Here is a 14313-nt window from a genome sequence, read left to right on the forward strand (position 1 = left end):
CCCTGTGCAGAGTTCGGAGGGTGTGAGTGTAACTCACAAACGTTGTGAAGAAATCTGTCCCCTGATGGCCCTGGGCTGGGCTTCCTGCTCTGAGCATCTTTGCAGCCTGGGCTCTTGCCCAGAGCTTTGTTACAATTCTTGAGTCTGTGTTCCTGGGGCTTTTTCTCTTGAGAAATCTTTTGGTTTAGCCCTCTCATGGATTCTTTATTCTTCCATTCCAGGTACTCTGGTGAGCCATGTGACCTTGCGCCTGATGAAGCCGGAGTGTGAATTAGATGAATCCTGGTGTCAGGAAGAGCTGCCTATTGCTCTCAACAGAGTGGTCAGTTTGCTGCATGCCCACACCATTCCCGGCCGAACTAGCAAGGGAGAGCCAGGTATGAAGTATGGTAGATATGGTACCTGCTGACACTGCCCCCACCTCCAATAACTATGGACTGGTTTAGTTTTCAGAGTTTGTATTATATTTTGCAAGCAAAACTTCACTTTTTCTTTTTTAATTGGATAGCTGTTCATAGATAAGAAAAACTTTAAGGTTTTTTTTCTGCTGGTAGTAGTAGAAGTGATGTTGTAACTATAGTTAAGTGTAGAAATGAAATAACAGGTTTTTTTCTTAAAATGGTTCATAGAGAAATAACAGTAGTGAAATTAAGGTTCATCTTTGCCAAGGACAGCTCAGCTCCGACCTTTCAGCACCACTTAGCATAAGGGATTCAGTGAGACTAAGTGGAGAGACAAAATAATTGCTTGTTATCTGTGATCACAGCAGTGAAGTGCCCATGGCCTCTGCTTGTTTGCTGTGTGGTGCTGCAGTTCATGAATATTTTATACTGGCATGATTGTAGGAAGAGCAGTTCTCTCTACTCTGTAACATGAAGGCAAGCACCAATATTTTTACAGTGCAAGGTAATGATTTGAGTTAAAGTGCACCAGTACTTGTGCCACTCCGCTGAAGGTAACAGTTCAGAAGAGGAGAGTTGGTTTGTGTCCTTTGGGGGCTGGGATGGCTTTGGCTGTCTCAGGGAATACTCCAGGGAGAGAGGTGGTTCACTTCACCCATCTTTGGAGCTGTTCATCAAATAACCCACTCAAAAGCTGCTATGGTAGATGGTGTATATTTTTAAGGGAAATGTGTGATTCTGTTTGGTCCCTTAGTCCCATAGTTCAGTTCTCTTGCTGCTCAGTGGTGAGTGGTGTCACTGTGAGCGGCCATTGGCCATGTTGATCACGACTTCAGTGCTGAACACCTCAGTGATAATTTGGTGTCACCACTGTGCAATTTATTGCTGTAGTAAGTGCATGTTCATTAACATTTGAATCCTTTTTCAGGCTTATTTCTAGAAAATAGTGGAAGTATTTTCAGTCCTTCAAGATTTCCTATATTGTTAAATTATATTAATATCTAATTATTTTTCCACTTTTGCAAGAGAAGGGCAGCAGTTTCTACAGCACTTTGTTGGACAAATCATACTATATTCCCAAAGGATTTTTCCTCGTTTTCAAAGTTCTTTGGAATGTACTTAGTACATTAGAGAGATTAATTAGTAGAGATTAATTTCTTAGGTTACTATGACACCTAAGAGACACCATACCTCCTTGTAATGTGGATGACAGAATTTATCATTCATTGCTGAAATGCCAGGATACAACATATAGTCTTTCTTGTGTTGGTCAGTGCCAGCTACTGTGTAAGTAGAGCATTTTTCTCCTCCGGTAAAACTTTCTTCCTCCTGCTGTGTATAGAGGGACAGTGGTTTCAGGCTAAAAATATCTGGCCAATAATTAAAAAAAAAAAAGTGTAAAAGCAAACAGATACTGAGCAAACAGAGACAAAAATCCCACATGAGAAATAGAGAGGGTTTTACTGAAGCTGTTCATGTTAAATAGGGCTCAGAATGTGTTTCTCCCTTGAACTATTTTTGCAGTATTTTTGCCCTACATAAGCTGACTAATACTGCAGTATTGTATCTGCAATGCTCTTCATCTGCATTTAGAAATTTAACTTGGGCATTCTCTGTCAGCATGGATAGAATAGAGAAAGGAAATACTTTCTGTAGACACCTGATACTTGATTATTAACTGGACTAATGAAGGACCGGAAGGAGCATTTGTTACATGCTATAGCCAAGGCCCTGCAGAAAGGAAGGAGCAAAATCTTTTAACAACGGGAATCCAAAAGCTTTAATTTTTTCAAGGAGGGGAGGGGAGTTGAAGCTTGCACCAGAATTAGAAGGACTTAATTCTCAAGGATACAGCTGAAGGCTGGAATGACAGGTTAGCTAGGTTGGTAGGAAGTGTTTAAAGGAAATGCAGCTGACAAACAGGGCCTTGCTTTGGGACAAACGAACTAGTGACTGTCTAATTCATTGAATTGTTTCAATTCCATTTAGAGTATGTATTTCTATACTCTTGAGGCATTGGTAGTAATTTGGAATCCTAATGTGACTTTAACTGAAGCCAGGTAGAATCACAGAATCATTTAGGCTGGAAAAGACCATTAAGATCATCAAGTCCTTCCCTTAACCTAACATTGAAATGCCAAAAGTCACTGTTGGACCTACACTGTTGCTGCTGTCAAGTGGCAGATACTTAGGTGTACTCAACATCTTTGTGCATGAGGCTGGAGCTTCGCCGTATCTATTATGAGCTGCTCAAGTGTACATTTTATACCAGTCAGTAGTATCAACCAAGTCATGGGAGGATCAGCTGTGTTCACAGGATGGTTTTTTCCTTTTCAAAGGTGCTGCCCCATTATCAGCTCCAGCATTTTCCTTAGTCTTTCCTCTCCTGAAGACAGTTATGACTGAGACACCCCATAACAGCGAAGACAAGGAGGAGTTCTTGGTCAAGATTCTGCAGATTCTTACAGTCCATGCTCAGCTGAGATCATCAGGAAATGGCGAGTCTTTGCTGGTGGATGAGGTGAGAGCTGTGGGGTCAGATTATCTCCTTCAGATGAGCCATGGGATAAAACAGCTGATGTGTAAACTGGACAAAGCAGATGAATTGTCCAGGTTAGAGTTAACTGTATAGGATTGCTTTCTGCCATGGGTTTTGACTGGGATGTTTTAAGGAGTGTCATACCTAGGCAAGGCACTATGAAATCACAAGATAAAAGTCTTTTTCCTTCCTCCCCCGCCCTTTTCTCCCCTCAACCTTTCAGAATGGCCCAGAGTTGCTGCCCCGCAGGGACATGCTGGTTCTGCTGACCCGAGTGATAGGAACGGGTTCTCCACGGTTACAGGTGAGTGCTTAGCTTCATTACCACAGTCAGCATTCTCCCTAAGTTTCATCAGCATCTAAATGAGGGAAATGTACCAACTGGTGTAAGTCTCTGGTGCTGGTGTTTGATACATTCTCAATTTCCTTCTGTGTTTATGGTATTCTTGGATTAAAACGTCTGCATCTTTTTTTTCTGTGGGTTTTATTGCACCAAAAATATTCTTCAGTCTTCCAGAGGTGACATTTTTTCTTTCTTTAAGGCCTTGCCCTGCTAGATAAGCTCAGTAGTCTCTCCTCTGAGTGTTTGTTGTAAGGGATGAGGCGGCAGAAAGGTCAATAATAAAAAGCAAGGAGTTGGGCTGAACTTGTCACGTCTCGGTTTTGTCACTGTCCTTTGGGAATTTCTTCTGCTGTGGCAGCACTCAGCACTTGCTCTGCCAGCAGTTCAAGGTGTAGTGGAGTCTGTGGCACGTGCTGGTGCTGTTGTAGGTGCTGGCCTCGGAGGCGCTGACGGCGCTGTGCGCGAGCAGCAGCGGTGAGGACGGCTGTGCCTACGCCGAGCAGGAGGAGATCGATGTGCTCCTGCAGGCCCTGCAGTCTCCCTGCATGAACGTTCGAGATGCAGCTCTCAGGGTAGGTGGGAATCATTCAGGGTCACACCAAATTCCTTAAGTTTTTGGGAGGTGAATCTTCTCTGACACTGATGCAGAGAGGCTTCAGCTGTGATGCCAAGCTTTGGGCAGTGTGTCAGAGGCAGTCATACAATATTGCTCCAAGTCATGCTTTTTGTGCCGGATTTATCTGCAAAAAGGAGTACTCTGGGTTTATCCACACCTTTGTTTCCTTAAAAAAGGCATAATTAGGACTACTTAACACCTTCTGTTTACAATTAGAGCTTAGTCTTAAAGTGAAAAGCTGTCAAAAAATTCCTTTCTGTACTAGGCCTTGTTATTGGAAAGCTTCAGGCTTAGTCACTTCTGAGAACACAGAAAGAAAAACCTCAAGGGTGCTTGGTGTTCTTTGCTATGAAACAAATTAACAAATTCCAGTTTAGCCCACCTGAGCTGTTTTGTCTGTACTTAGAAGCAGAACAGACTGTAGTCACCAGAGCCTCTCTGCAACCTGCCTGTGGAGCACTGTTCTTGAGTCCTACCATCTCGCCTACTAGCAATAGGAAGTCCTTGACCACTATGGGCAGTGTAAGGCACAAGCAAACATGAATTTTGACACTTCCAACCACTGAGAGCTTGATTTGCCAAAAGTTTTAAGTGTTTTAAAGTGTCTGTTTCTAAAAATCAGATCCTTGCACTGATTTTCCTGTTAACTAATTCAGGGACTGATGGAGCTACAAATGGTTCTACCAACCCCAGACAGTGATGAGAAGAACGGACTGAACTTGTTGCGTCGCCTTTGGGTAGTTAAGTTTGATGTTGAAGATGAGATTCAGAAGCTGGCAGAGAGGTAAGGGTTCTTCTTTGATTGGGTTTTAGGGGGACCTCTTCTCTGCCCATGGCATGGAGCTACACTCAGGGGCTTTCCCTCACAGCTGGAGGACAGCTGTAGGTCTCTCCAGTTGTACATGTGGCAGTGGCTTCTTTGCTGAAGGGTGACCCATCACCTCTGTGTGTGTGCTGCAGGCTGTGGGAGTCCATGGGTCTGGAGCTGCAGCCTGACCTGTGTTCCCTGCTGATCAAAGATGTCATCTACCATGAGGAGGCAGTGCGACAGGCAGGGGCTGAGGCTCTTTCCAGAGCTGTAGCTCAGTACCGAAAGCAAGCAGCAGAGGTCATGAGCAAGCTCACAGAGATCTACCAGGAGAAGCTCTATGTAAGTACTCTTACCCTAAGGGGTTGACAGGCATGAGCTGCTGCTTTATTTTCTGTTAGTCACTTTTCCTTTTGTCTGTCCTGAAGATGTGCGTTGAATCTACTGTTGTCCTGTTTGAGGTTAACACAGACTTCAGTATCTTGAACTTCATGTTATCAGCCACTAATGGCACCTTTGGGTGGGAGGGGTGCCTTAGATGATACAGAAAGGCGGTGGTAGGGCAGTGTCAGTTGAAGTAATTTTGACTTCAGACTTGCTTTCTGCTTATTTTTTTATCTTGCTCTTCTGCTAGTGGTATCATAACTCTGTGCACTATTATCAAATGGCATTGCAGGTATGATTGACAAATTTTCTGCAAGCCTATCCTTGGAAAGGGCATTATTTTAATGAAATCTTTTCTCCTTCCAGAGGCCACCTCCAGTTTTGGATGCTTTGGGACGAGTGATATCTGAATCACCACCTGACCAGTGGGAAGCAAGGTACAGTCATATTCAGATTGATCTCATCACTTCCTGTGCATCCAAATGAAATGTTTTTGATTTTTATTAGAACAAAAAATTACATGCAGTTGTATTGACTTGCTGTTTTCATGTGCCCTTCAAACAAACTGGGGGCAGGCAGAACTCCATCAAAATATTGGGTGCTGTCATCTCAATGTCCTAATAAAAACAGTCTTTCCTTCTCAGACTGTCTTTTGTCTTAGCTTATCGTGTTCCCACCTCTGTATGGGCCATTGATTGTTTCAAGAGCAGCAGTGCAAGCCTTAATGAACTGGCCAAATTCCAGATTGGATAATTACTTTCTGTTTACTTGTATGTTCTGTACAGGTTTAATTGGAGATCATCTTGTTTGCTACTTGTGTTGAGCTAATCTGTCCTTTAATGCTGATGTACCTTGTTGTAAAGCTGCTGCATTTCAGCAGTAGTTCAAGTGATCTGATGTCTAAGTTGTCTCAAGTATCCCTAAAGCTTAATTGAGATAAAAGCTATTATATGGCTGAGGGATTGTTGTCCTTGTGGGAGACTGCAGCATGGAGTTATGTAATGAAATGCACAGAGGTTGGACACACTGAGGCATTTTGTTTCCGTAACGGTTCTTGCTCTCAGTTTCTGTAATTGCTGCTGATAGCAAATGTGATTGTGAGCTCTCAGTTCGGTGAGAAGTCAGTAAGCTCACAGGCTCATCACCTTCTTCACAGGTGTGGCATAGCACTGGCCCTTAACAAGCTCTCAGAGCATCTGGACAGTTCTCAGGTGAAGCCCCTCTTTCAGTTTTTTGTGCCGGATGCTCTGAATGATCGCAGTCCTGAGGTCAGGAAGTGCATGTTGGATGCAGCTCTTTCAACACTCAACACTCATGGCAAAGTAAGTCTGAATGTTTCTGTCTCTATCAGGGAAAAAAAGATGTAGATATGGATATGTAGATACTGTGTAGAGCCCACAGATAAAAAAAAATACTAATTTCTTAGAGGTTGCTGTTACTTGTAACAACTGAAAGCTTTCATTTAGGAATTTTTGTGTTTAGAGTTGTTCTGTTAGTGTCTAGTGTTGACTAAGTGCGGTTCATCCCTGTCATTCCTATAAAATGTAATATTCCTGGATCATATGGAGTTAAAATGGTATAAAACTAGAGTAATAAAAGTAAGATCAGACCATAGATCTTTTAATCCTGTGAAGATGAGAATTCCTTTTCAGGCTTCATGCAAAAAAACCCATGAAACATCGCTGATTGTTGGCTTAATTAAACTTAAAACATTGAGGAGCTGAGGACCATCCTTCTTCCAGCCAGCTCTTCCCCAGCAGTGTCAGATGGGGAAGGTGTGCAGGGTGTAAATTGCTCAGCTTCTGATTTCCTCATATGTGCCAGTCACCTCTGGACTGATGGCTGTATTCTTCAGTTTAACCCAAGACAACTGGGGTATTTTCCTATTATTCATTATTTCACTGTGTTTCTTAGAAAAAGTGTGAGAAGTTAGTTTGATGTTTCTGCTCTCCCTTAGCAAATGGGGCAAGCAGAGGAGTGGGCACTGATGTTCAGGCCTTGTGTTGCTTCTATCAGAACATCATGCTGGCAGGCTCAAGGATTTTAATTTTGAAGAACTATTTTCTCTCTAGCAGGAAATATTTGTTGCCTGTCCGGATGGTACAAGGTTTTATGTGATGTGACACATGAAATGAACTGTAAATACAGTGTGATTGTTCAGTTGTTGGCTCAGAGAAGAGCAAACAAGTCCACTGAGCATAGCAAATCTCATTCTGAGTGGACTCTAGTGGCAAGTTCTGTGGTTTTGTTTTTCAGGACAATGTTAACTCTCTCTTGCCAGTGTTTGAAGAATTCCTGAAAAATGCTCCTAATGATGCCAGTTATGATGCTGTCAGGCAAAGCGTGGTCATTCTGATGGGGTCACTGGCAAAACATCTGGACAAGAGTGACCCTAAAGTGAAACCAATTGTTGGCAAACTGATAGCAGCCTTGTCCACCCCATCTCAGCAGGTAGGTGCCTTTGGGAGGAGTTGTCAGGTTCCACACAGAGGCAGGCTAACACCAGGATACTGTTAGGGGTAGCAGAGAGATGAAAAATGGTGACAGAAAGGTTTCACTTGGGGTGCATTCTAAGGGGAATTTATATTGGTAATGACTGTTTTGTGGTCTGGTGGCTGGTGGATTGTTTTATAGGTTCAAGAGTCAGTGGCAAGCTGTTTACCACCTCTAGTGCCTGCAATTAAGGAAGATGCAGGAGGAATGATCCAGAAGCTGATGCAGCTGCTGTTGGAGTCTGATAAGTACGCTGAGCGCAAAGGGGCAGCCTATGGTCTGGCAGGCCTGGTGAAAGGCCTGGGCATCCTCTCTCTCAAGCAGCAGGAGATGATGACCACACTGACCGATGCTATCCAGGACAAGAAGAACTTCCGCCGGCGGGAGGGTAAGAGACAGGAGCTTTTCCCTCCAGATACTTGTCATTTCTCTTGTACTTACTGCCATTGTGGTCAGGTGAAGTTCCTGCACCCCTGTGTTTGCTTTAGCTACATTTATTTTACTAAAGTTTGGCAAGAAAGAAATGGGAACTATCTCTTGTGAGGCTGTTGGTTGTGTATAGTCCCAAAATTGCTTGATTCACATTGGGGTGGAAGAAGGATTTCTAGTCCTAGACCATATGGATGTGCCCTCCTCTCCTGTTTCCAAAGACAGGTGTTGCTGGGGGAGATCTCCTTTTCTAAGGCCACAAATCCCTACTACAGCACAAGCCGGAAGGGCAAGAAAGCAAGAGACTTTCAGCTGTGTGTTTGAGTGTTTCTGGAACAATATTTGGCAAATTGCATCTGCTTTACCCATCCTCCTTAAATGAAGTTGTATTTTCCTCTGACTGTCCTTTTTTTGGTTTTTAGGGGCTCTGTTTGCCTTCGAGATGCTCTGCAGCATGCTTGGGAAGCTGTTTGAGCCCTATGTGGTTCATGTGCTGCCTCACCTGCTGCTTTGTTTCGGAGATGGAAACCAGTACGTGCGAGAGGTAAGGTGCCTTAAATTTCTGCTATCACAGAATGTTAAAAAAACCAGATGGAATGGAGATGGATGTGAATCCTGTTTATAATGAGGCAAATACAGAAGGTGACCTATCCCTTAAGATACCACTAATAAAATTTGATCTTCTTAGTAACTGAAAGCATCTGATTTCATTGGTCATTAATTGGGAGCTACTTAGCCAGCTGCATCATTGTACTGAGACACTATTTACATGAAGGCTTTGTTCCCAGAGAGTCTCAGAGGAAGGAAAACAGTGTTGTGTCACAGTTTGTAAGTGTTCTCTTCTCCTTGGAGGCTGCAGATGACTGTGCCAAAGCTGTAATGAGCAATCTGAGTACTCATGGAGTGAAGCTGGTTTTGCCATCACTTCTTGCAGCACTAGAAGAGGAATCTTGGAGAACTAAAGCTGGTATGGACCAATATGCACCTGACATGATTGAGAGTAACCCACAGTTCCCTTTGCTGTCATCCCCCTTATGTATTCCTTCATCCCTACACATGGCCATGATGGTTTATTGTCTTATAAGGGACTGTGGAACTTTTCCAGCTTTTTACAGCTGAGTTTCCTGACACATTTGAGTAACTTTTTTCCCTCTGGCATATTCAAGGGACAGTTTGTATCCTGTCTCTATAGTTGTACTTCAGAACCTGGAATTTTCTTAACATATTCCTTTTTCCTCGTACAAAAGAAAAGTATTTTTTGGTGTCTGTAGGTGGCATAGAGTGATTTAATGCATTTCAGCCTCTCTGACTGGTAGATTTGAGTTTGAAGTAAATGTGATCATCATCTCATGTCAGTTCTTAATATTGTGTTTTGTCTTTTCTTTTGTCTTTTTTTTCTTGGTGTATTTTTTCCACAGGCTCAGTGGAATTGCTGGGGGCTATGGCTTACTGTGCTCCCAAACAGCTCTCCTCCTGTTTACCCAACATTGTGCCCAAACTCACTGAAGTGCTGACAGATTCCCATGTGAAGGTGCAGAATGCAGGGCAGCAGGCTCTTAGGCAGATTGGATCTGTCATCAGGAATCCAGAGATCCTGGGTAAGACCTGTCTGTGCATCTCTAATGTCCTGATGTGACTGTGGTTTATAATAGCAAAGTTCAGGTTCATGGTATTTAGGATTTAATGCAAATTTATATAGAGATGAAACTAATCTTACAGAAGTAAAACATGAAAGCTTAACAGAAGCTGTCTGCTTCCAGGCTTTTTAAATGTTCCTGTCCATTTTTTCATCTGATGTTAATAGAGTTTCTCTTGTCCTTGTGTTGCTTGTTGCCCACAACATCCCATGAGAGCACACCAGCTCATGCTGACACGTTTTTGGTTTATGTACAAATAAAGTCTTTTCTCTCCTTTTTAAAAACACTCAGCAATTGCTCCAGTTCTGTTGGATGCTCTTACTGATCCCTCCAGGAAGACTCAGAAGTGTTTGCAGACTCTACTGGATACCAAATTTGTCCATTTCATTGATGCTCCATCCTTAGCCCTGATCATGCCAATTGTTCAGAGAGCTTTCCAGGATCGTTCCACAGACACCAGGAAAATGGCTGCCCAGATCATTGGGAACATGTACTCCCTGACTGACCAGAAGGTACAGTGCTAAAAAAGCCCTCTAACTGTATTCTAATTGATCACTGTGACAAGCACTAGAGAGGTTTGGTGATTTTGCTGTTAAGGTAGAAAATACTATCATCCATGCAACTTCTTAATTAAATGTATGTAAATGAGCAGATGACTATAAGGATAGTGACAGTTCTGAGGTCCTTAAGACTGTCGACTTTGGTCATCTAGTTATTACCAGTTTATCCCTGCAAAAAGGTCTTGTAATCTTTACCATATAAGAAATGCCTTAACAAACAAACAAGTGAAACACAGATCAGCTGCTAACAAATGGATCCAGGGTTTGTTTGGAAAGTATTTGTAGGACCTGACTGTAGGCTAAAGATCTGTGTTTAATTTTTGTGCTGATAATCTCTACATTTAAACCTTGTGTAAATGTTAAGAGTGTTGGATTTTCCTAAGACACAAACTGCTGGGTTGTGAGTGAGCATTAAAAAGGTTTTGAGTGATCTGCACAGAACTGGTGTTTCTTGAACTTGCAGAATAATTCACTATGCTTGCCTGCAGTACTGTGACAGCAGCTAATTAAACTCTCAGGATGTTACGGATGTTTGCTGATTATAAGGGGTGAATGTTCTTTACATAAAGGTGACTATGTTTTCTTTCATTTTGAATCTGGTTCTGACTTTTCGGGCTCTTGGTTTTAGGATCTGGCTCCGTACCTACCCAGTGTGACCCCCGGACTGAAGGCTTCTCTCTTGGATCCTGTACCTGAAGTAAGTCTTTTGTACAAACACAGTTTATCTTTCAGTGCATTAGGTTAAACATTGTCCTAATCAGGCTGGCACATCTGTAGCACCTTTGACTGGACATTTTGCAGATCTCTGTTTCTCTTGTCTGTTAGGTGCGCACAGTGTCTGCAAAGGCCCTGGGGGCCATGGTGAAGGGTATGGGAGAGTCGTGCTTTGAGGATTTGTTGCCGTGGCTGATGGAGACACTGACATATGAGCAGAGCTCAGTGGATCGCTCTGGTGCTGCTCAAGGTGGGGACAGCTGAGTGAGCACTGTACTCAGGTCCTCTCATATTAAATCAGATTAGCCGCTTGTTTCTTGTGTTTATCAGCTCTGTTCCCCGCTTTTTCCCCCCAGGTCTGGCTGAGGTTATGGCTGGTTTGGGGGTAGAAAAGCTGGAGAAACTTATGCCAGAGATTGTAGCAACTGCCAGTAAAGTGGATATTGCTCCACATGTACGAGATGGTTATATCATGATGTTCAACTACCTGCCAATTACCTTTGGAGACAAGTTCACTCCCTATGTTGGCCCCATCATTCCTTGTATCCTTAAGGTATGTAGCAAAACTGAAGAAATTTATTTATGAGAATAAAAATAAGCCTCCAGAATATTTTAAGTATAATTTTCAATAATTGTGGGATGTGCAGAGACTTGTCCAGCTTGGCTGGACTACTAGAAAAAAAGAAAGGGAATTTAAATTATAAATGATTTCTTCTAAGTTATTGGCTTGCTGTCTTTTACTTGTGGTCACTAGTCATTTTTTTGAAGTCATCTTTGTGCATTCACAACTCCGTAGTTCATTTGGTTTTCATGGTGTAGAGAGAAAACATTGGTTTGTTTTCCTCCTGCTGCTTTTGTTTATTGTGCTGAAAGGCCAAGTTTTCAGAGCCCCTTTTGTGCCTGTGTGCAGGCCCTGGCAGACGAGAACGAGTTTGTGCGGGACACGGCGCTGCGTGCGGGGCAGCGAATCATTAGCATGTATGCTGAGACTGCCATTGCTCTGCTCCTGCCACAGCTGGAGGATGGGCTCTTTGATGACTTGTGGAGGATAAGGTAAGGCAGAACCAGCTTAGCCACAAACGTTTCCCTTCCATGCTTGAAAAACTGGTGAGATTTAGGCCCTGTGTTGCTCCTCAAAAAAAATGCAGAGACCTCCTGTGAAGCAAAAACAAGTGTCTCTTTTTGCTTGTTGATTTGATTAGGATGCCTTACAGCACTTGAGTCTGCAAAGCCCTGCCAGGCTGGATCAGGTTTCCTACTACCTGCAGAGCATTCATGCTGGATTATTAATACAGGCAGTGACTCTGAAATGCACTTCCAAGGCAGTTGATGTGGCAATATTTAGCCCTTGTGTACTGTTTTTCACTTCTCCAAATGCTGAGCAAGTTATTGTTCTCCTGTGTATGAAGATGCTCAGTGGAGCACTCACAGCCAATAGCAGTTACTCAAAAATTAGCTGCACCAAATGATTTGTGCCAGCTGAGTGCTGCTAAGTACTCTTGCCCCAGGTGAATGTTGTTTGGGTTAGACAGATGCAGGCAATGTCTTGTTCCTTATTAGACGCAAGGCTATTCTTGGATTCAATGCTTTGATTTGAACAGTCTCTCGGCCCTTCCACTTTGGAATTCACTCCTTCTCTTTCTCTTTATCATGCTACTTTCAGCCATGTCGGCAGACTGATGTTACACATCAGCCCATGCAGCATTTCAGTGCAGATCCATCTGTGCTTCACATTTGGCTCCAGTCTGTAGCCGACATCCTGTCAGAATTGGACAGGTACTGCCTGAGTGCCCTGTTTGTAACACTTGACTTGCTCCTGTTGCCAGGTTTAGCTCAGTTCAGCTCCTTGGAGATCTTCTATTCCATATCTCAGGAGTCACTGGAAAAATGACCACAGAAACTGCCTCAGAGGATGACAACTTTGGAACAGCCCAGTCAAACAAGGTAAAGCCGCTCTTGCCCATTGTGCCTTAACTTTTTTCAAATTCTCCTATTTTAAAAATCAGCATGGACAGCCTGCTGGAAAGACATACTGAATAATCATGTATTCTGTTCTTTTTATAGATTTCAGGGGCAGAAAATACAATTCTGTGCTATTTCTTTGCAGGCTATCATTACTGCTTTGGGAGTGGAGAGGAGGAACAGGGTGCTGGCGGGACTGTACATGGGCCGCTCGGACACGCAGCTGGTGGTGCGCCAGGCCTCCTTACATGTCTGGAAAATCGTTGTCTCAAACACTCCTCGCACGCTGCGGGAAATCCTGCCAACACTCTTTGGGCTTCTGCTGAAATTCCTGGCCAGTACTTGTGCAGATAAACGAACGGTGAGGAATTAAGTTGTGCCTTCCTGATCCTGCAGGTGACTGTAGAAAATAACTCCTGAGGAACACAGGATAATTCTTCTCTTTAAGTAACTCCAAAGCTGTCATCAGTTTAACTGTTCTGAGCATGAGCAGGTCTGAGTTCTCTGCTGAAGGCAACTGTGATTGTGATGACAGTAAAACTATTTTTCGATGGTTATTTGTAATACTGTTTCCATTCCTAGGCTCTGTCTGCACTATGAACAGTAGAATATGGTCAAAAGCGAACATTTGCTCACAGTTCACCTTCTTAAGTTTTATAAAAAGGAAAATAATTAATACATTTTTGGGGACAGGTTGCAGCACGGACATTAGGAGACCTTGTCCGAAAGTTAGGGGAGAAGATCCTCCCTGAAATCATTCCTATCCTGGAAGATGGACTGAGATCAGACAAGAGTGATGAGAGGCAAGGAGTCTGCATTGGTTTGAGCGAGATCATGAAATCAACCAGCAGGGATGCGGTGAGTCACATGTGCCAGGTGAAATTCCCATTTTCCCAGGTATTGATGTTATGGTGCAGGTGTTGCACTTGAGACAGAAAAATACAGTGCTGGACTTATGTGGTCTGAAGTCAGGGCTTGTAACTAATGCTGAGTTGCTGCTCAGGCAAATTGTATGAATTTGTATCAGTCGGTAAATTTAAACATTGCCTTTTATGAGATATAATACTAGAAATCTTCCACTAGGTAGCCTTAGAGCACTGCAATTATTTGTGCTGATGGATCCTGCTTTCTTCCAATATTATTCCAAGCAAACTGCAGTTTAGTTTCAGTTGTGCAAATTCTGCATTCTTCTCTACTTTCACTACTGAGATATGCGCATCTATTGTGCTTTAGATGTTCTGTAATTTTATCTCTTCATCTACAGGTGCTGCTTTTCTCTGAGTCCCTGGTTCCTACAGTGAGAAAAGCACTGTGTGACCCTCTGGAAGAAGTTCGAGAGGCTGCAGCCAAAACATTTGAACAGCTGCACTCAACAATTGGCCATCAGGCTCTTGAAGACATCCTGCCCTTCTTGCTGAAGCAGCTGG

General features: G+C 43.1%; 1 protein-coding gene and 1 long non-coding RNA gene across 7 annotated transcripts in view; one reads left to right on the forward strand and one right to left on the reverse strand.

The window, feature by feature from the left end:
• GCN1 (GCN1 activator of EIF2AK4) overlaps positions 1-14313 on the forward strand; it is a 38098-nt gene that overhangs the window by 13590 nt on the left and 10195 nt on the right. For all 5 annotated transcript variants that reach the window (XM_053959883.1, XM_053959884.1, XM_053959885.1 and 2 more), the window contains 22 exons: positions 222-377; positions 2741-2922; positions 3164-3244; positions 3712-3855; positions 4556-4683; positions 4860-5049; positions 5458-5528; positions 6248-6413; positions 7348-7542; positions 7726-7972; positions 8436-8557; positions 8866-8980; positions 9432-9611; positions 9942-10162; positions 10839-10907; positions 11036-11174; positions 11281-11477; positions 11835-11977; positions 12751-12868; positions 13032-13247; positions 13580-13744; positions 14151-14312. In XM_053959883.1, the coding sequence (XP_053815858.1) occupies positions 222-377; positions 2741-2922; positions 3164-3244; positions 3712-3855; positions 4556-4683; positions 4860-5049; positions 5458-5528; positions 6248-6413; positions 7348-7542; positions 7726-7972; positions 8436-8557; positions 8866-8980; positions 9432-9611; positions 9942-10162; positions 10839-10907; positions 11036-11174; positions 11281-11477; positions 11835-11977; positions 12751-12868; positions 13032-13247; positions 13580-13744; positions 14151-14312 (3407 nt within the window). The remainder of the gene's footprint in view (positions 1-221; positions 378-2740; positions 2923-3163; positions 3245-3711; positions 3856-4555; positions 4684-4859; positions 5050-5457; positions 5529-6247; positions 6414-7347; positions 7543-7725; positions 7973-8435; positions 8558-8865; positions 8981-9431; positions 9612-9941; positions 10163-10838; positions 10908-11035; positions 11175-11280; positions 11478-11834; positions 11978-12750; positions 12869-13031; positions 13248-13579; positions 13745-14150; position 14313) is intronic.
• The window catches only part of LOC128797399 (uncharacterized), a 38421-nt gene that overhangs the window by 9866 nt on the left and 14242 nt on the right, over positions 1-14313 (reverse strand). For both annotated transcript variants that reach the window (XR_008434114.1, XR_008434115.1), the window contains exon 3: positions 1593-1733. This is a non-coding gene — a long non-coding RNA (uncharacterized LOC128797399). The remainder of the gene's footprint in view (positions 1-1592; positions 1734-14313) is intronic.

This window comes from Vidua chalybeata, chromosome 18, assembly GCF_026979565.1.
Source record: "Vidua chalybeata isolate OUT-0048 chromosome 18, bVidCha1 merged haplotype, whole genome shotgun sequence".
Classification (NCBI taxonomy): Eukaryota; Metazoa; Chordata; class Aves; order Passeriformes; family Viduidae; genus Vidua; species Vidua chalybeata.